This window comes from Lutjanus erythropterus, chromosome 6, assembly GCF_056507025.1.
Source record: "Lutjanus erythropterus isolate fLutEry1 chromosome 6, fLutEry1.hap2, whole genome shotgun sequence".
NCBI lineage: Eukaryota > Metazoa > Chordata > Actinopteri > Lutjaniformes > Lutjanidae > Lutjanus > Lutjanus erythropterus.
Genome location: NC_139322.1, coordinates 40,491,666 through 40,513,071, shown reverse-complemented (window position 1 = coordinate 40,513,071; position 21,406 = coordinate 40,491,666). Strand labels below are relative to the sequence as shown.

The 21,406-nt window shown below is 39.5% G+C and overlaps 1 protein-coding gene across 5 annotated transcripts; it reads left to right on the top strand.

Annotated features, from left to right (window-relative positions):
• The first annotated feature begins 993 nt into the window (after positions 1 to 993).
• Positions 994 to 19,761, top strand: ikbkg (inhibitor of nuclear factor kappa B kinase regulatory subunit gamma). Of its 5 annotated transcripts, XM_084721916.1 has the most exons (16): positions 994 to 1,340; positions 2,046 to 2,186; positions 4,164 to 4,429; positions 6,990 to 7,064; positions 7,161 to 7,256; positions 10,003 to 10,188; positions 10,810 to 10,871; positions 12,856 to 12,903; positions 14,226 to 14,328; positions 14,481 to 14,596; positions 14,699 to 14,851; positions 16,105 to 16,177; positions 16,277 to 16,411; positions 16,799 to 16,935; positions 17,363 to 17,439; positions 18,607 to 19,761. In XM_084721916.1, exons 2-16 carry the CDS (start codon positions 2,048 to 2,050, stop codon positions 18,789 to 18,791), a joined length of 1,851 nt encoding a protein of 616 aa, XP_084578042.1. In that variant the 5' UTR covers positions 994 to 1,340; positions 2,046 to 2,047; the 3' UTR covers positions 18,792 to 19,761. The 5 variants fall into 5 exon arrangements, with proteins under 5 accessions (XP_084578042.1, XP_084578044.1, XP_084578043.1 ...); XM_084721918.1 differs by lacking the exon at positions 7,161 to 7,256; XM_084721917.1 differs by lacking the exon at positions 12,856 to 12,903.
• The last annotated feature ends 1,645 nt before the right edge of the window (positions 19,762 to 21,406 follow it).

Genomic DNA, 21,406 nt, shown 5'->3' with positions numbered 1-21,406 from the left:
GACGATTTAAATTCATCTATTTCTGACATGATTAATATGATCATTCTTATGGGGAAATATATTCATTGTAACAAATGAAGAAGTCGTAAACCCGTCTTTTTGGTTTATGGGTGATTGTTGGAATAACCTAGCAGTAAAAATGTGTGGGGATACTTCTCATAATTAAAAATGTTGTTGAGTTGGAATCTTGACAAAATGTTACATTAATTATTTATTTATTTATTATAATTTTCCACAACATAGTCATAATGAGCAACCTTTTTTTTAATTTGCTCAGAGTTCTCTTAATGCTAAACAATATATATATATATATTTTAAACCATAATTCTTATTTAGCTTTAATTTAGAAGGACTACAGAGTTGACATGCTATGGTTAAGACACATCTGATAGAAATATTATTTAATGAATCTGTGTAAAAATAGAAGACTTGCCTGCACTTGAGCCTTTTTTAAACCAGGAAGTGAGACAGGGGTCCTTGGGGTTAAGATTTGGGTTACGGTTAGGTTAGGGTCATTAGGGTATAGCTAACCCTTTATATGCTGGATTAAATTATGTTTTTGTAAAAATTTGATGGAGATGATGGAAATCTTGGACACAACTTCCAGTGCCAACTTTTTCATAATAAAATAATTTAAAACAAAGATGATTATAATTCCATATTTTTTCATTTTTATACCCATATTAGCAGCAGGCTATATTAGCTTTAGGCCTTAAAGAATGAATGCCCTCTACCCCCCAAAATGTTAATTTGTTGTTGTTTGTTTGTTTGTTTGTTTTTTGCAGGACATGGTTTGTCCCCGTCTTCAAGAATGGGTATTTTATCAAGTAAAATAGAAAGAATGACAGAAATCTTATAGTTTCCAAATATTTTCACGTGAGCAGCAAATTAAATCAAATTTCCAAAGAGGAAAAAAAAAAATCCAGCAGACATGAAGAAGAGTACTTTGGAGCCTGAGAGGCAGTGCTGTCTGCCAGTCTTAACTCAGGGTAAACTGGCTCAATGTATTTCCTGAGCTAACAACAGTCGCCTCGGCTCTGACAGATAATAAGCTCAACCCGTTTGAAACACGCGCTGTGTGTTAGGATAACGTTATACAACAGGGCAGAATGTCTTTGGGAAGACATACAGTTGGTTGATGTAGGTCGGTTTTCATGTCAGTCTGAAGGAGCCTGGTTTGCTAAATTATCCCAGTTAGCTTCTAAGCTAAATCGCTAGCTGTTTAGCATTAGCCAGCTTCCTTGGCTAAACAGCTCCGCTTTCTAACAGGTTGTATGTGGCTGACAGTCTGAGCTTGGCTGCTTCTTATTCCGGACTGAACAACTGAAAAACAAAAAAGGGTAAGAACTACCTGTGATGTACATAGCGTTATGTTAGCATTATAACGACAGTGTAGGCAGGTTAGATCCTGTCTCAGTTGTGGGGGAGTAAACAACATGGTTGAACGCTAGCTGTAATAAATCTGAACTGATCATGTGCTTGTGATCACATCAGAAGTTGAAATTTAACACTGGTGGTTTATGTTGTAAACAAATCTATAACACAATCTGCGTGTGTCAGTGGAGCTCTTTGCCTCATGGTGTTGGGGATGACGTAATGTTTTCCTCCCGATCACCGATGTTACCTGTGTGTAGGTTACACGGCACAAAGCACAGCGCTGACACTTGACCAGTGAGTCATTAAACTGAAGCCTTTCAGCAGCCTGGTTGCCAGACGGAAAATGGACCAGGATTCTGTCGAGGGATGAAATTGAAAGTGAAAGTTAGAGATCAGGCCGCCTGACGGTGATGAGGCGTGGTGTACCATGTGTCAGGATGCGATGATGAATGCGGCTGCTGTCTGTTTCCCCCTCAAATAGTGTCTGCATTCCTTTCTGATGTCCCTCGATATACCACCTCCCCAGCGGCTGGGGTCAGGCAGAGTGATTACTTATTAGGTTTAAGATAAGATTGAGGTCAGGTAAAGGGTAAACACAACATTGTGATTTGTGCATTGGTCTAATAATGTATTTATGTGTAGATAATAATCTGCATTTTTCTCTACAGGGATGGTGCAGCCCCAACCTGATGGGCCCATGCAGTGGGATATGTCAGGAGAGGACAGTGGAGGGGCCCTGAGGGTCCCACCAGAGCTGGCTGCCAATGAAGTGGTCACCAGGTTGCTGGGTGACAACCAGCAGCTGAGAGGTATTCCCATAATTTAATGGAATAAAGCAATATTTACTCTCAAAGATTTGCGTTTGATGCTAGAGTTGGGAGATATTGGTGAAATCAAACAGCACATTTTTAGCAGAATGCTAGTATAGAATATGGTGTGTGTGCCCTATGTTCTTAAAGGGAGAGTTCACCCCCTAAATCAAAACTACAAAACATTGGCCTTTAGTGCTATTTATCCATCTAGATAGTTTTGGTGTGAGTTGAAGATCAAGATAATCCACACACCTTGTTGTGAGCAGTTTCATGTAGGAACTACTTTCTTTCTGCAGTAGAATCTACTGGAACTACTTTCTTTCTGCTACTAACCACACTATGCATCATATTTCTGTCACTTAGCTGTATTAAATAAGTAAAATAAATGAAAAAAAATAGGATATGGAGATGTAGTGCAATGAACCGCAGCAACTTTTTTTTATTTTCAGAATTCGAAAAACTTTATTATTCCTGTGGGGAAATTGCTGACATTACAGATGCTCCTGTTCAAGAAATACATAAGCATAGAGAATTATTACAATAGAAAATAAGTAAGTATGTAAAAATATATACATTCTACTACAATATGTAAAGAGATAATGCAATAATAACAATATTCACAAATATCTCCAATAATGAGTGTGTAAAGGTGCCTCATCTACAATATACTATATTAGAAGTATAAAAATATGAAACTGCAGTTTGTAGAAAATAAAAGATAAAATATAAGAATGGATGTAATTATTCTCTACAAAACTGTGCATCAAATTATAATCATTATATAATGGTGTAAGATCCCTTTTGACAGTCAGTAGTGTGCAGCTGAAGTATAAATGTGGAATAAATAATGAGGGGGAGGAGTTGCACAGTTTGATGGCCACAGGCAGGTATGACTTCCTGTGGCGCTCTGTGCTGCATTTCGGTGGGTCTGTCACTGAAGGTACTCTTTGTGCCTGACCAGCTCATCATGGAGTGGGTGTGAGACATTGTCCAAGATTGTAAGCAGCTTTGACAGCATCCTGCTCTCTTACACCACGGTCAGAGTCAAACTCCACCCCCATAACGTCACTGGCCTTGTGGATCAGTTTGTTGTGTCTGTTGGCGTCTGCCACCTCACAGCCTGCTGCAACAGCAGAGAGCAGTGGCTCCCAAAAAATAGATAAAAAAAACAAAGAAAAACAAAAAAAGAAAATGAAAAAAAAAATGTTTTTAATATCTTATTAATTATTAATGATTCACACAAATAAACAGTTGTTAGCATTTTCAGCTAAAGAAAGTGCACAAAATGTGTAACCCTAATAGGAAGCCAAGTCTACTTACAAACAAATGACACATTTTGACATGAAAGTTTCTGTCACTAAACATAATTGGTTGATAACAGCACAATAACATGTGATTTAATGTGATAAAGAGGAGAAATAATCATTTTGTATGTAAATATGTGATTTACCAGCTGTACCAGCTGGAAAAGCTTTGAAAATGAAGATTGAAAATGCTGGAAAGGAGCTTGAATTTGATTTTGGAAAATATGTATGAACCCTGAAACTAATTGACAAAGTGTTGGGGACCCCCTGTGATTTCTGGCGCCCTCATGAAACACTCATGAAACATCCTCTCTTCCACATGTCAAAAATAGAACAGCTATATGGCAACTCTGAGGGGACACACTGCCTCAAACACAGAAGGCTTTTCAGTCCCAGTGTTGTGATGGAATCGTCCAACAACTCAACCCTACTGTCTTCTCAAGTTAGCTAACATTATGGGTGAAGAATATGCAGTGTGAAGAGCCCTATAGAGTGTATTTACAGTAACTGAGCAAATGTGGGTTTTTATTGCTCATGAATTTAACATTTTATCTGTAAGAAGAAGAAGGTGTTATTTCATCTTTGATCTTTCATAAGTCTTTTAAGATCTTGTCCAGAATTGGTTTAATCTGTCACATATTAGTCTAACACCCACCCCCCCGTCCTCCAGAGGCCCTGCGGCGGAGCAACCTGACCCTGCGTCAACGCTGCGAGGAGATGGAGGGATGGCAGCGCAGGACGAGAGAGGAGCGAGAGTTTCTCAGCTGTCGTTTCCAGGAGGCCAGGGCCCTGGTGGAGAGGCTGGCCCAGGAGAACCACTCCCTGCAGGGCTTGGTGAGTGGACCGGCCACCTCCTCCAACAACTGCTGCAGCTCCAGCCAGACTGAAGACCTGCAGGGCCGCCCGGCCAGGAATGGTCCACTGGATGGACCACAGGTTAGCTGGCACAGTGTCACACATCTGCTTCCACACATTCACACACTGTCAGGTGTTTTTATGTTTCAACATATTAGTTCCACCAGTTGACAAATTCCACTGTTTTATAATCCTGTGTGTGTGTGTGTGTGTGTGTGTGCCGAGATTGTTTATTATTTCACCTCTTTTTCATTGGTTAGTTGTTTTTATAAATTGTCAGAAAATGCTGATCACTGTTCCAAAGGTTATAGGCGATTAATTTAATAATTGATTGATTGTTGCCCCTCTAAACATGTTTACTTGGTACAGGCGTCAACAAATATCACATGATACTGTTTTTGTTTTCAGTAAAAGTGGAAAATGTGATGCAGAAATATTATTCCCATATCAATAAATCATATCTCATATTGGAATTTCAGTCAAAATAATTGCAATCTGACCCTAGCAGCCCTAGTATGGGTGTTAATGTGCTCTTATTCCATTTACATGCTGAGTTGTGTTGCTTCTGTAATACTTACTGTAATTTCTCCATATTGGGAATCACATTCATAGAGTGGATTGGATAGACTGGATAGACTTTTAAAATGAAATAGGCATTTTTATTTCAAGTCCATAACCTATGGACAGACACGAGTGTAGAAGGTAATGTCCAATGTCGCAGCTGCAGGATCTGCTGCCACTGTAGCCAGTGAGCCAGTGTGTCAGACTCAGCAGGCCTGTGAGCACAGCGTTTCTCCAGGGGTTCTTTTCCTCACTACACTTCACATTTACACTGCAAAACATTTTTTTGTCTGCACATAATGAGATTTTTATTAATGCAATTAGAGGAAGCAAGAGAAAGAGAGAGAGTGAGATAATGAGGGCAAAAAAGAAGAAAAAAGCAAGAGAGTAATTGAGACAAATTGCTCTCCTGCTGCTGGATCTCGTCTTCTTCTTCATCCTTTTCAGAACAACATAACTGAGCATCACTGCCAACGTCTGATGGTAGAGACATATCCCAGTCTCTGTGCTGAGTCTCAGCCCATTAAATGTTTGTTGTGTCCCGTCCTCTGTGATCACCTGTACAAAAATAGCTGCACAGTCATTTACATATTCTTTGTTTCTTCGTAACAAGTATAAAATAATCCTGCAGTCCTCAAGAGGCCGTGGATTACAGTGATATTAAAACCGCATAGGGGCATTGTTAGATCCTTTTGAGATACTAAGTCATTATTTTCTTAAACTTTCTGCTTATTTTGAGATATTAACTCAAAATCTAAGATAGGGGAGAGCGGGGGCAGTTCATAACTCTCAGACTACTTAAAGTGATATTTCACCCAAAAATGAAATTTCACTCAATATCTCCTCACCCCTGTGCTGATGTGAGGATGAAGATCTCCAGTCCACAAAACACTCCTGGAGCTTCAGTGGAAAACAGCGTTGCAGCCAAATCCAGTACAACTGAAGTGAATGGTGACCAGTTTTAAAATGTAAAAAAAGAACACAAAAAAACAAAATGTCTCCATACTTGTTGTGTGGTGTAATCCAAGTATCTGTAAGATGGGAAAAGATGCCATTTACACCATGTTTTTAGCCTAAATGTCAACTGTAGTCTCTCAGACCTGATCCCCGTGCACACGACTGAAGCAGGTACACAGGTTCTCGCTCAAGCGGCGCAACTGCAGCAAAGAAGTGATGTTCTTCTTCTATGTCGAAGTCCTCTGACATTTTCTTCTTTGTTGAAAGTTTGTGAAGTCAACTGTCTGCATAACAAGTCACTATTTCTGAGCACATCTCTCTCTGTTGTCTGAGTCGCTTCCAGGTAGCATGTAAACACTGATGTGAAGGTATCGCGGGATCTCATATATCTCGTGTCGCGCTGCCTGGGCGAGAGCTTGTGTACCCGCTTCAGACGTGTGCACGAGGATCAAGTCTGAGAGACTACAGTTGACATTTAGGTTAAAATCATGGTGTAAATGGTGTCTTTTTGGGTCAAATTTTAATGTTGCGGCTTACAGACACTTGGATTACACCACACGAGCAGTATGGAGACATTTGGTGGGTTTTTTGTGTTCTTTTTTTACATTTTAAAACTGGTCACCATTCACTTCAATTGTACTGGATTTGGCTGCAACTCTGTTTTCCGCTGAAGCTCCGGGAGTGTTTCATGAACTTCACCCATCCTCACATCAGCACAGGGGTGAGTAGATATTGAGTGAAATTTCATTTCAGGGTGAACTATCACTTTAAAATACATTTCATCTTTACATATAAGACACACTTGTGCACTAATTAATAATACAATTGATATATTTTCACCAATAAGGACAATAGTGAAATCTAAATTTCATGTCAGATGTTACAGAATTATTATTATTTGAACTTTAAAAAAAAAAAAAAACAGAAGAAAGAAAGATGAATTAGTTCATTTTTGGGACTGTGAACTTGCTGCAGCTAAATGAGCAAATGTTCATTTTGTATTCTTGTAAAAACAGAATGTGTTAAAACAACTGGAAACATTAGAACTGCCTGCTGAACGGTAGATGTTGTGCCTCTAAAATGCCTCCAGTGGACATTAGAAGCTTTCTTTTGTGTCTGTCAGACTCTAGATCAGCGGGACAGGAAGAGAGTTGAGGAGGCGGATCAGCACACGCAGACCACGCCCCCTCGCAGCCTGGTAAGACCTCTGCAGTTGTGCGCCCAGGCTGTTCTCTGATTTAAGTTTTGACACATTCGTTCATGTTCTGCCTAACTTGTGTGTCTGTGTGTTTAGGATGATGTCACTAGCTCCTTGAGTAGTGCCCTCCCTTCTCCCCCCATCTCATTCTCTGAGGTGTGGGGGGAGATAATGGGCAGGGAGAATAGCCAGGTGAGCCTGCTCACTGCATCCCGCTTTTCCACCAATCAGAGTGTTGGCACGTCCTCTGTGGCCGTCACACCTCCCGTTTAATGCTTCACTCCACTAGAGCTACAGCGAGTAGTCGATTAATTGATCAGTTGATTTAAAAAAAAAAAAAAAGTTGCCAACTATTTTGATATTCGATTAATCGTTTAAGTCATTTTTCAAGCTAAAATGTCAAACATTTGCTGCTTTTCTTTGTCATTTATGACAGGAAATGAAGAGTCTTTGGGTTTTGGACTGTTGGCTGGACAAAAGAAGACAGTCTGGGAAATTGTGATGAGCTTTTTTCACAACCATTGACATATTATAGACTAAACGATTAATCGTGAAAATAATCGGCAGATTAATCGGTAATGAAAATAATCAACAGTTGCAGCCCTACACCCCACCTTTCTGTGATAACACTCAGGCAGAGGTTGGAAATCCTGACTTTCTACTCGGATAAATGATATGGGATGACACAACCTGGCGCTGATCACCAGAGTGACGCTAAGATCGAGAAGTGACTGATGGTATGACACTAGTAGAGCGGTATGTCACTCGTTCTACTGTGGTTTATGTGACACGTGTACCACTGGCACATGTCGTTTCCTGATGGCAGGTGCCGCTCTGATGGTCAGACTGTCCCTCCAATGCATAGACAAAAAATTTCATATATCCTGGACAATAACATGGCTAACGTTAGCCTAGCCATTATAACCAGACTGACTAAATGATGAGCTGACAAAATAATAACTGTAGATTTAGGCCTGTTGTTTTTTCATGTTTAATTTATTAGTAGAACACAGTGACACATGATATTACATCATGTTCGCATCATAAGTGGCAAAACATTAATCAGCCATACGTATATTATTTATTATTCAACATAAATAGTATGTAATCAGTTCATAACACTGTGGCATAAGCTGTTTTCTATCTGTATTTATTTCATATATCAATAATGATATATGTCTAAGTGTCCCCTCCTGGCACATGGGAAGCTGCCACTGTAGATTCACACCAAGGTTGAAATTTATAGTAAATCATCATATGTGCTAGTAGAATCTGCTTATGCCACAATGTTATCAACCAATTACTCATTCAGTGTAGTTATGCTGAATAATACAAAATATGCCACACGATCGGCTGGTTAATGTTCCATGCTGTAGAATATAATCTGATGTCATCTGTTATTGTGCTACACTAATAAATGAAACGTGCCAGATACACTGCCTGGCCAAAAAAAAAAAGGCACACACTCTAATATTTTGTTGGACCGCATTTAGGTTTGATTACAGCCCGCATTCATCATGGCATCATTTCAGTAAGCTTATGCAATGTCACAATGTTTATTTCTGTCCAGATCAAGATCTTGTATTGATGATGGGAGAGTCAAAGTTACACAGATGTTTAGTCCCAATCCCTTGAATTCTCTTCACACTGTGTGGAAATGTTCTTACTTTCACTTTTAAACATAGCTGTGAGTTCTGCTGTTGATTTTTTATGATTTGATTTTACCAAATGTTGAAGTGATCTACAATCACAATCATTCAATATTTTTTTCGGGCCACATTTTTCCCTGAAGATGATGGTTCATCACTATCCTTCCAGGTTTTAATAATGTGTCGGACAGTTCTTAACACAGTTTTAGTAGTTTCATCAATCTCCTTAGTTGTTTTCTTTGCTTGATGCAGGACAATAGTTTCTCTCTCTTCTGAAACAGAGGAACATCTTTTCCATGACCACAGGATATTTGTCTTCTGACATGGTTGTTAAAGAAATGAGAAGCTGCTCACTGCATCAGTTAGAGTTCAATAACTTGTTACAAGATGAAACATTAATCACTGCAGTGATTATCCAGTGGAAGCATCTGAACTATTTGATTAGTTAAATCCATAAATAATTTTTTCTTGGTCAGGCAGTGTATGATCCCAATATTATTTGGTTAGTTGGCTCTAAATTTCTATTATTGATTAGTCAGGACCGGCTCCGGTGGCTAGGCTAATCTTTTAGCCATGTTAGATAAGACTAGCTCCAATATTAGCTTTGGGTACATCACTCAGGATATATGAGATTAATTTGCATATGCATTGAGGTGACAGTCTGACAGCGACCTGACTTTGAAGAGGCACCGCCGTCATGAAACAACATGTGCCATGAGTGACATACCACCACTGGTGACGCCAGCATATGCTACTGAACCAGTGGCATCACTCTGTCAAATGAGCAGCATACTGTTACAGACACTGGTGTATGCCACTGAATGAGCAGCACTAAACAGCACTCTACAGATCACTACTGAAGCAGCTGTGACGTTCCATCAGCCACTTTTTCATCTTGGTACTGCTGAATCATCATGCAGTATTTACAGAATGTTTGGCACCAGCTCTGTTAAGGAGAACTGTGTATAAATCTAGAGGTCGTCCATGTGGTTTCCATATTCTTCCGGGCAGGAACACTGGATTGAATGGTAGTTGGACACAGAAATGTCTGTGAATGGAGCACAGCTTTAACACCAGCTTTGATCCAGCAGTTGATCACCATTTAAAATCCCTCCTCAGTTTATATTCCCTAACATCCGGGTGTATCCCTGCTTTTTGCTTGGTGGCGGTCCTCAGGTCGGGCCTCGGGGGTGATCATGGCCCGTCTCTGTCCATTTCTCCTCCCTCCCACCACGCCTCCCCATGTCCATTCACCCCAGCTTCTTTTGCTGTTGTGTCTCGCTCCGCAGCCCGTGGAAGGCGCAAATGAATTCCTGCAGCTGCTGAAGAGCCACAAAGAAAAGCTGGAGGAAGGGATGAGAGAGCTGAGGAGGAAGAACGAAGAGCTGGAGAGGGAGAGGGACGAGGGGGAGGAGGAGAGAGAGCGAATGCGGCGCTGCATCGACCAGCTACGAGCCAAACTGGCCCAGGCACAGGTAACACTGACATAAAGAACTGTATGGAGAACTAATCATATCATGGCTACAGTGTCCCTCTGTTCCATCTTGTGTGACACTTGGAAATATCCTTTACAATACATATCAATATCACAAATACATGAATATTAGAGGATTTTTTTCTCCACATTTGAAAAAATTTGCCCCAATGTTTAACAAAAAAGAAGAAATTACCCTTCCTTCTTGGGGAAAGGAATGAATGTGCAATGTTGGCTGCCAAACAGGTCATTTTCTAGTGGGACATGGATATAGCCTGCAGGTTTTTTATAAATAGAAATTATAACCTATAGCATCACCGTCTCCATTTGTTTATTCCTGTTATTACATTAGTGGTTGTCTTGTCCTTGGACCTTTTCCCCCCATTTATATATTTCATTATTGTTTTTTTAAATTATTTTTGTAACTGTCTTTCTTATTGCAAAAGTGCTTTGGTGACATGTGAAACGTGATGCTAATAAAGCCTATTGAATTGAATTAATTATATAAAGGACGTTCAACTGCTTGTTAATGGTGTCTCCGTGTTATGGATGTGGATAGACACAGAAATGATGATGTGTGCCTCATCTGTTATCTAAAATACTTTTCTGAATGTTTTTTCAGGCCACCAATGTTACTGAGGAGGCTGTTCAACATCGCTCTGAGGCTCAGCACTCCTCTGACTGGTAGGACGCATTCTCCCTCCTAATACAACAGACTGCTGTGCATTGTTTGAAACTAACAGCACTAAACTTTCTGACTGTTTAAGCAGTTGTTATTAGCATCTTTTGGACTGAGTGATCTTTAATTAATCTCAACTATGCTGCGCATCTGCAGACATTTCTCCTCTATGGACACTTAGTCTACTGGAAACTCCTTTATGGCCTGTATCAGTATTGCTCAAGATTTTTACACCATGTACCACCTCAGAAAATATTAGGCTCTCTAAGTACCACCATTATTAACTGATGTTAAACACAGGTCATATGGGTGCTGGAAATCAGTTGAATTTTAATGTAGTGCTTTCAACGTTTTGGATTTAGGAGTAAAGTGCTTGAAACTGCTTAAAACTGTAATTACGTTACTTTCATAATTCACTATCTGACTGAATAGTTCCCTTTTTAGATACAGAGGTATAAGTGGGAGGAGCCTCACACATTTTGAAACATTAAACTTTGTTGCTTTGTTTCCTTTGATTTTATTTTCCTTCGGAAGAATGCTGTCGCAAAACATAATTTTGGTTGTTTGCAGCACAATAGCATGATAGAATAATAGAATAACTGTTTTAATGTGATGAAGAAGTGAAATAATAACATGATACTATTGTATATAGATATGTAATTAATAAGGTGCTGGAAGAGCTTAAAAATGCACCTTTGAAAAGCCTGAAAAGTGCTTGAATTTGACTTTGTAGGAACCCTTGTTAAATGTAATGTGAGCCTACAAGAGACAGAGTTATACCTAATGAGAAGATTATTTATTGTTGACTGTTGTCAGACACACTGCCATCATAGTTTAGACATGTATGCTATGTACATGAACAACGGGAAAGACTAAATTTATTTATTCATAAAAAAAATTGTGTGTTTTTACATTATTTATTTCATTTTTTAAATTTTAGGACGTTCCTCATTGCACCATTAGAGAGAGTTTGAACACCATCAGTGGTGCCAGTACCATAGTTTGTATGAAACCCAACAATGTTGTTTCCAATGAACCTTTATAAATGTAAAATGTTGTCTGTACGCTCGACAGATGAGATTAAGATTGGTTGCATGTTGGGCAATTTGAATAATTAGCCTAAAATTTTTTGTAATTTTATTAATTTAATTTTACTCTTATTTTTTTCCCCTTTTTTTAGTCAATGGTAGAGTCGATAGGATTTGTCCGAGCTGTTCCTAAACGCATTAGGACCTCAAATACTAATGTTTTGGGTTGGCAAAATGTCGTGAGTACAGCCAAAGCCACCATCACACACTTCTGGGTCATAAGTGAGCGCTGATGAAAAAAAATATGAGCCTGTCCTTGTTTCTGATTGGTCAATTACAACATAAGGTCTGATATTTCTTTATAGCGGACTGTTCCTGTTGGTGCAGGTCTAATCATAGACTCCGGAAGAGCAATAAAATTACTATTAAATCCATAGTCATTTTAAAATTAATATTTTGTGTCAAACTCTTCATTTTTTTGAGCTAGTTAACCATGTAGTAAGTGGGATAATGTACAGTGAGCACGTCATTATTATGTTAATTAGTAAACTTCTTCAGGGTGATTCAAGACCCCTCCACTTCGAGTCGGGATCCTGCATCACCTGCATCGCTGTTTATTTTGCAATAATGACCTGCTCCCTGTACATTATCCCATACATATGTTATATGAACTATGCAGGGTATTAACATTAAAATAACCTTACTCTGTGAAGTCTTATTTTTTTATTTTCTTATTTATTTTACTTGATAATTTACTAATTATGCAAATTGCCCAGCACACAACTCTTAGCACCTGAGTTTAATTTCATCCCCTAGCTCTACAGATGACATTTCAGTTAGAAAAGTTCATAAGAAAACACAGTTATTGGGTCCAAGAAATTTCCAGTAGACTAAGTATAATTTCCTCTGCTCACCTTTGAGATGTCTTCCTCCCTCTCTGTCTCTCTGTTTCCTCTTCCAGCTCTAGCCTGGCTAAACTCACAGAGCAGCTTCAGGCCACACAGGGCAGGTGAGCCCACAGCTCTGTGAGGCTTTCTCTGGGTGCATGTCTGCTCTCAACAATCCTGTCCTTTCACCGCTGAGTATCTGTTACTGCTACCTGCCTGCCTCTCATCTTTATGTGTCACTCACTGTATGTTTTTATGATCTGTCGTTAACAAGGAAATAAGGCACTTTTAGATTGTTTTTCATCCATTGTTTTCTGTCACATGTATGATATATACCATTTCGAGCTTTTACAATATCAGGTTTTCATGAAACGATTGTTGAGACCAAATTCTGAATAGAAAATTTGAAAAAAAATCCCATCAGTCAAATTCATCTTTGACTTTGTTTATTGTGTGTTTTGTCTGTTCTTTTGCAAATTAATTCGGCATACAATTAAAATGCAAGTGAAGGGAGGTGGGGAGAGAATCTGTAATCAGAACTGATTTAAGAGCATGCAGTATGTTTAAAAGGTGCTGGTTTGATCTGGCGTGATCGACGATTGTTTTTTCCTAAACCAATATCAAGGCAAACTTAATGAATTTGCTATCAGAAGATGTCATAAAAGAAATCTTGAGAATCTGCCCCCTACCTCACTGCCGCCTGCTGAGCCTTTTTAATCAGTAGGAGTGAATTTTAAATGCTTCAGGACAAACCAGCTTAGCATGTCTTCACTTTGAATCTGATCACCTCACACATGAAAATACAGCAGTATCAGCCTGACCAGGAGCCCAGATACACTCATGGAACAAGATCGTATGACAAGAATTTTCTTAGCTAACCGTCTTCTTCTCTAAACACTAAAATCCAACCAGAACTGGTTTTACAACAAGAGATTTTCAGAAATTAAGACTTGAGTCAACAGTCTGAACCTCCTCTGATTGCCAAAGTGTCACAGTGTTATACGTTGGAATTCAGAGTAAAATTCGCTTTTTATTCAAGTAAAGTGAAGTCACAGTAAAAATCCAAAATTTAAGTCTCCTTTGACAGCACTCCATGCCACATGTAAGGTTGTATAGAATTAAAATGCCTTTATTTTACATGGCAAAAAGCATTAAAAATTATCAATGCGAAGCATCACAGGTTGTAGTATCCCATGAGTGGGAGGGTAGTTCCCTGTCAAGATGTAAGCCTATTGGTCAAACACCAAGTGATACATCATCAAAACAAAACAAGGGATGGGGCAAAAGGTAAGGAGAAAAAATATGGAGGAAAAGGAAAAAAATAAATAAACAAAATAAGAAAAAGAAAAGTACAAAAAGTAAAAACAAAAAGAAAAGAAAAAATAGATTAAATTCATTGCATTGTTTAAAACCCCAGTTTAGTGAGAATGTGTTGTGTGTGTAGGTATCGTGACCTGGAGGAGAAGCTCGACTACCTGCAGAAGAGTTCAGCTCAGCGGGACAGAACTGAAGCTCTCCTCAAACAGAAGGACAAGGACTGTGCCCAGGTATGAAGAACTGTGAACAGCTGGGATTTGCATTCCTAACACCAGAATCCAAAGTTTTCACATCTTCCTGCGACTGAAGTTCCACATTTACGGAAGGTGATGTTGTAGAAAGCAGCATTAAAATATCGACTGATGCTTGATGTATTTTGCAGCTGGCGAAGGACTGTGAGGCTCTGAAAGCTCAGGCGACGTCCCTGTTAGGAGAACTGAACGAGAGGCAGAGCTGCCTGGAGAAAAGCGAGCACGAACGCAAAATGTTGGAAGAAAAGTAAGACGTAACGTCAGCATGCATGTGTAGTGTACGCAGAGACTTCTCCTTCTCATCCGAAGGTGTGCATGTGTGCTGATGTGTGCTCTGCCTGTGTTCCAGGCTGTGCAGTAAGATGAAGGCCCTGCAGGCGGCAGAGCGCGAGCTGGAGCAGCAGAGGAAGCAGCATCATGTGGCCATGGACAAACTGCTGCTGCAGACCCAGAGCCTGGAGCAGGCACTGAAGACAGAGAGACACGTGGTCACAGAGGAGAAGTGGGTTCAACACACATATGCACAAACAAACACAAGTACTTATTAAAGTTCTCCACTATTATGTTATAAAAGATTTAAAGATACCATTTATTATACAAATTTGGGGCAAAATATAACAATTTTTGAGCGCTCAAGAATTGAAAATAAATGACTACAAAATTGCACATTAAAGGAACAGTTCACCTCAAAATCAAAAATACATTTTTCTTCCTTGGCCTGCAGTGCATTATATATATCTAGATTTTTTTGTGTGAGTTGCAGAGTTCTGGAGATATCGGTCGTAGAGATGTCTCAGTTCTCTCCAGTATAATGGGACTAGATGGCACTAGTCTTTCCAAAAATCGTGACGTGGTTACTCAAGATAATCCACAGACCTTCTTGTGAGCAGTTTTATCTAGGAACTATTTTCTTTCCGTTAGAAAGAAAGTAGTTCCAATAGATTCTACTGCCATTATGCTGAAGAGAAGGCAGGCATCTCTGTGGGTGATATCTCCAAAACTCACTGCTGTGCTGTGCCTTCCCTGCAAGACTGCAACCAACCTGACTGAGACGATACTTTGCTTATAGTGAACGGGCACAATACAAAATAATAATAATTAGACCAAACAGTAGGATTGACAAAGACAATCCATGGGGCCATTGGAAGTGGCAAAATTGGGGAGAATTGGGGAAAATAATAGAATATAGCCCAAACTCCAAGTCAGCCCTTGAAACGTGAGAAATAAGACCCGACCAGCCACTTCACCCCAGTGCACTGCAGAGCGTGCAGGGCAGGTGATAGCTGTGCTGCACACTCTGCAGTGTGCTGGGATTTTGTTGCCGTACTAAGAGCAAGAGAACAGACACTTTTACTTTCTCTGACTGTGAGTAAATCCGATGTTTTCACATCAGGCATTAAAACATGAGTCTTACTGGTAAAACATACTCATGTGGGCTGATATAGGTATTGATTGTGGTGCACTGAAGTGGGAAAAAAAAACAAATTGTTGGTGGCCTGGTAGCTCAGTTAGTAGAGCATCCCTCATAGAGGCTGCGAGTCCTCTGCAGCGATTGTTGGATCGACTCTTCCCCCCAAACTAAAACTACACGCAACCTTTAATCAGCATGAGGCTCAGTAGATAATGACTGGATTTTTATTTAGCCGTTTCACTCTGGTAATCACTACTGGACTTTGCTCAAAATTCTGCGATGCTGCTGGAGTTCTGTCATACTGTACTGTGTGGTAAAATTCAGCTTCCCTTTTCTCCTCGCAGGAAAAAGCTGACACAGCTGCAGCATGCCTACACATGTCTCTTTAGAGACTATGATTCCAAACTGAAGACTGAGGTAAAAGCACATTTAAACATCCGTTTAGCCTCAGTAACTCACAGGTTCATGTCCTAACATTTATCTTCATCTGTGTGTGTGTGTGTGTTTGTGTGGCAGGGAGGAGACCTGTGCAGCCGACTGGAGGAGGCAGAGAGAGCGCTGGCCCTGAAGCAGGACCTGATCGATAAACTGAAGGAGGAGGTGGAGCAGCAGAAAGGCTCGCTGGAGACTGTTCCTGTCCTCACTGCACAGGTAGACCTACACCTACACTACCACTTTGTTTGTTCAAATTTCATCTATAGGACTCATTCTTAAGAATTGAGAAACAAAACAGTATATTGAGGGGTTTTTTACTGTCATAAGACCATAAACTAATATAGTGGTGTTTGTCCATTATGCCAAGAAAGTCCCAGCTGATATATCTATCTGGCTCTACTAACAAGCAGTATAACTTGTATTTAAGGTAAAAAGCCAGTCTGAACATCATGTTAGTTGGTTCTGCCTCTCCTCTGAGTCACCTGTCAGTTCGACACAAACCAGCCTGTATCAACCTGCAGCTCCGTCATACAGGCACACTGAAGACAACCAAAATATCTGTTGTAGACTGAAGTCCTCTTCTCTGTCTCTGTGTCTGTTCAGGCTGAGATCTACAAAGCAGATTTCTTAGCAGAGCGAGAAGCGAGAGAGAAGCTGAACCAGAAGAAGGAGGAGCTGCAGGATCAGCTGACTCAGGCCCTGGCTGAGATCGACAGGCTCAAACAGGAAGCCACATCACGGTAAAAAAAACCAAAACAAAAGCATAATGCAGGTTTAATCCATCAAGATCATTATTTGTGTCCTGAATGTGGGCATGGAGAGGTTTATGCACTGGACGGTCGCACTCGGCTGATCCTGCTGTGTGCTCCAATTGGCTGTTTTTCAGGACATTCAAATCTGTTTACGTCAGTGGTTATCCAGGGTTACACAGTCCCTGCTGTGTGCTGAATTTCTCTCCCTGCTCTCAATCTCAATTGCTAATCAGATGCTGCATCAGCTTTACTGCAGCTGTCATCAAAGAGCTGTCTGTTGGCACATCGTCAACACTGACGCTTCATATCTGAAGTCCGAGCTGTGTCCACGTTTGTCCTCTGCATACTGATATGACTGTGCTCTTAGTAAAGCCTGATCAAACATGAATGGTGTCTGTGTTCGCCTGTGTTTCAGTGCACGTATGGAGCAAATGAAGCTGAGACACCTGGAAGACTTTCCAGCACGGCCCCCACACATTCCCCCTCCACAAGGTTAGCACACACACATTCAGTGGAGTATTAAGCTGTCATGCATACTTTGATCTAAACAGAAATTTGGCCATTTTGAATTTAGTCGTCATTTTTGATGATTTCCTGTGTTGTTATTTTAACAAACTCCTCCTACAGAATTAATCAGACTGACTTTTAAATTGGTGCATGTGAATTAGACAACTGTCGAGAAAAATTCCGTTATCATTGTGGTGTGGCATCAAATTTTGATGTATATATTTAACAGCTATTTTATTTTTTTATGTTTTAATTTCCACTTATCAATGTTGTAGGCCTAAAGTGATTCTTCAATTGTTTAAAGTTGGGAAATTGAATGAAATTTTTTTTTGAGTTTTTAATCAAACTCAGACTCTCAAGTTTTGAAATAAGCAAAATGTTGTGAACCTATAATCTTCTGTAGAGATAATTTACTTTTCTCCTTTGGATAAACTTGAACCTGGATTCATGTAAACCTGCAGAGGAAAAGTAAATTATCTCAACAAAACATTATTACTTAGTAAAACTTTTTCAAAACTTAAAAGTTTGAGTTGGGCTCAAAACTCAAAAAATGTATTTAAGCAAGTTGCCTTGAAATTTAGTTTTCTCAACTTTTTCTAGTGTATACCAAAACTATTTTAATATTCTGTCAACTAAAATGTGAAAGTGTCTTCTAAATTTTGCTGCTAGTCCAGAGTCTCCCTCTGGAAGCCAAATGAAAAAAAAAAGAAACATCTCTCAGAAGTTAATAGCCGCAGCTCCAGACAGGTTTTTCTTCTTGTTTTTGTTTGTTTGGACAAAAATGTCTCTCTTGAGATTTGAGATTTGAGCAGGTAAAGTGCAGACCAGGTGACCAGAAACACAACTTTGAATTGCTCTGCTGGGAGTGTAAATAGGCAACTGTTTGCTAACACGTTAGCTATGCTACATCTGCTTGTCATATGTTGTCTTTACACTTGTTCTGCTGCCCTAACGCAACCCAAAAAAATCTCCTCATACTACTTAAAGTACTAGATAATTCTTTGAACTGTAATTTTAAAAACTCATCATATGTTTTTTGTAAATGAAGACACATCTCTGACAAACTCTGAACACATCTATTGTTGCTTTACACAACCTTTAAATGTATTTTCTCAGGTTGTTTAAACACGTTCTCTTCCTCCTTGGCCTCAGGTGTCTTCCCTGGCACAGCGTTCAACACGGCGCCCCCCGCCCCCTCGTTCCGCAATCAAGGTTTGGTACCAGATCAAGGAGCAGCCGGAGCTGAGGAGGTGCCAGATTTATGTTGTCCCAAGTGCCAGTACCAGGCTCCAGATATGGACACCCTGCAGATACACGTCATGGACTGTATACAGTAACATGAGCATGGTTCAACACACCATGACACCAACAAACACATACAGACACACACACATAGATACAGTATGCAGTATATTTACGTTGTTGACATTCAGTGTGTGTGCTCCCAGCTCCAGGCACACCGCGGGAAGACCTGTTTGGTAGTTGCACCTTATTATCTGCCATGAAAACACAGAAATCTGAACACACACGGCAGATTGTACCATTTTAAAAATCAAATATGTCGGAAGTGGCAATCAGATGACAGTATGAAGACAGCCACATAATCAGCGAAAACCGCTCCATGGATCCAGATTCTGCTGTAGCTTTTCCATTCATCCTCTTCTTGCCTTCCTTTTTCCTCCCACCACCTGCTCTTTTATTTCGCCTCGCCTCTGAGACGGCACACCAATGCACATGTCTGTCAGTATTTGTACACGATCCCTGATCTCTTGACTTCACTTGAAGTGCCGTAGTGGCAACAGAGGAGCAAGTGTGTATACTTCATCATATATCAATAATCAATGGGCCTAAGGAGAAAAGTTGAGAGGGGTGCTGTTCCCCTCAAAGGAGAAAACATATGACAATGTGAATAACCTTGTGAGCTTTAAATAATATAGAATATTCAAATATGTTTTGGTCATAAATGTTGCTGTCTGCATTACCTCAAAACATGTATTATTATTATGTATTAGAGATGGATTTACTCTTATTGAAAAAAGTAGCCATTCTCTGTGTTCTGTGCCTGTGTACACATCTGACTGCACCACTGCTTTATCTCTAATGCTAGCTGACCCTTAACCCCACATCGCCCTTTCTGTGCCCCTTACACTCTCCTTTACCTGTGGCTATTTATCTATCTGAAGGTTAGCACATCGAGGGTCCCTTCACAGTTTGTGTGACTATTGTCTGTAATTCTAGATCATTCGGTGCAAAGAATATTGTTTCAAACTGTTGAAGATTTCTGAAATAAAATCAGTTATTCATTAACATTTGTGTGTTTTTTGTTGTATACACCCTGGGTGTACAAACCCCAGTTTAGAGCTGCATGGATTAATCAATTATGAAATTAATCGCTTAATCAATTTATTGGTTATTTACTTTTTTTTTTTTTATTTCAGCTTCTTAAATGTGATTATTTTCTGGTTTCATTACTCCTCTTTGAAAGTAAACTGAATATCTTTGAGTAAAACAGATATTCTAGGAGGTCACCTTGGGCTTTAGGAAACATTGATCAACATGTTTAACTTTTTTTCTGACATTTTAAAACAGACAACAAATAATCAATTAATCAAGTAAATAATCAACCAGTAAATCAACTACGAAAAATAATTGTTAGTTGCAGTCCCACCCCAGTTCCAAAAAAAAGTTTGGATGCTGTTTAATACACAAATGACAAAGGAGTGCATTGATTTGCAATTCTTTTCAACCTATATTTAGTTGGAAGTAGTACAGCGGTACATATTTAAAGGGGTAGTTCACCCAAAAATGAAAACTTGTGAGTTCGTAGTCCACAAAACATTGCTGGAGTGTCACAGGAAAACTATTGCAGAATTTCCCAAACAGTGGAAGTGAATGGTGATTAGTCTTCAAACAGGAAAAAAAAACAACTGCAAAAAATAAAATAAAATAAAATGCCTCCATGTTGTTCGTCTGGTGTAATCCAAGTCTCCTAAAGCCCCGACATGTAGTTCACTTGCACTCACACACCGTCACACCACACACACACACAATTCAGACAGTGTGCACACGCATGAAGGTGGCTTCAAACTAATGATCTACTGTGAAGATTTAGGCTAAAAACATGCTGTAAATGACGTCTTTGAAGTCAACTTGGCAGCAACATCTGCTGTCATACAGACAAAGCAGAGACGTCCCTGCCTAGTTCAGTAAGACAATGTCAAGACCATGTTGTCCATGTTCCAACAGCGTGGCTTTATAGTTAAAGAGTTCAGTTGAAAATGTGTGGTGCTTTATGAAATACAAAATACAACAACACCATTGTACAGCACTGACTGATTAGCACTGGAAGTCGTATATCGAGAAAGAATGAGAAAGAATTTCACTTTCAAAATTTCAGTTCACAAACTCTGACTGAGTGTTGTTATCAGAAAAGCTGATGACTCACAGTGGTAAACATGATTCTGTCCAAACTTTTTAGAACATGTTGCAGGCATCAAATTCAGAATGAGTGTGTATTTACAAAAGACAATAAGGTTTATCAGTTTGAATATAAAAAACCTGTCTTTGTACTGTATTCAAGCATTTGCAAATCATTGCATTCTGTTTTCTTTCTGTTTTACTCAATATCCCAGTGTTTTTGGAATTGGGGTTTGTACTATAACTAGGAAGATAAAAAGTAAAGTAAAGTCTCAGTAAAAAATCAGAAATGCAAAAACACACAAAGGCACACTGTAGGGCTTGTATAAAATGATGATACCTTTATTTTACACAATAAAAAGAGTCAAAAAGAGTTTAAAAATGACCAACAGGTATTGACCAACACAGGTCTTCATCAGGGTCAGACAAGAGGACTTTGCACACCTATGTGACAAACTGAAAGACCCAGCAGCACTTCCACTCCACTGTCTTTGTGAAAAGACAAATTATTCATGTTGTTGAAAATTATTTAAGG

Coding starts and splice junctions, on each gene's coding strand:
- ikbkg (XM_084721916.1), top strand. CDS start 2,048: ATGGTGCAGCCCCAACCTGATGGGCCCATGCAGTGGGATATGTCAGGA. Junction 7,065..7,160: donor CCACGCCCCCTCGCAGCCTG/GTAAGACCTCTG, acceptor CTGTGTGTTTAG/GATGATGTCACTAGCTCCTT. Junction 14,329..14,480: donor AGGACAAGGACTGTGCCCAG/GTATGAAGAACT, acceptor TGTATTTTGCAG/CTGGCGAAGGACTGTGAGGC.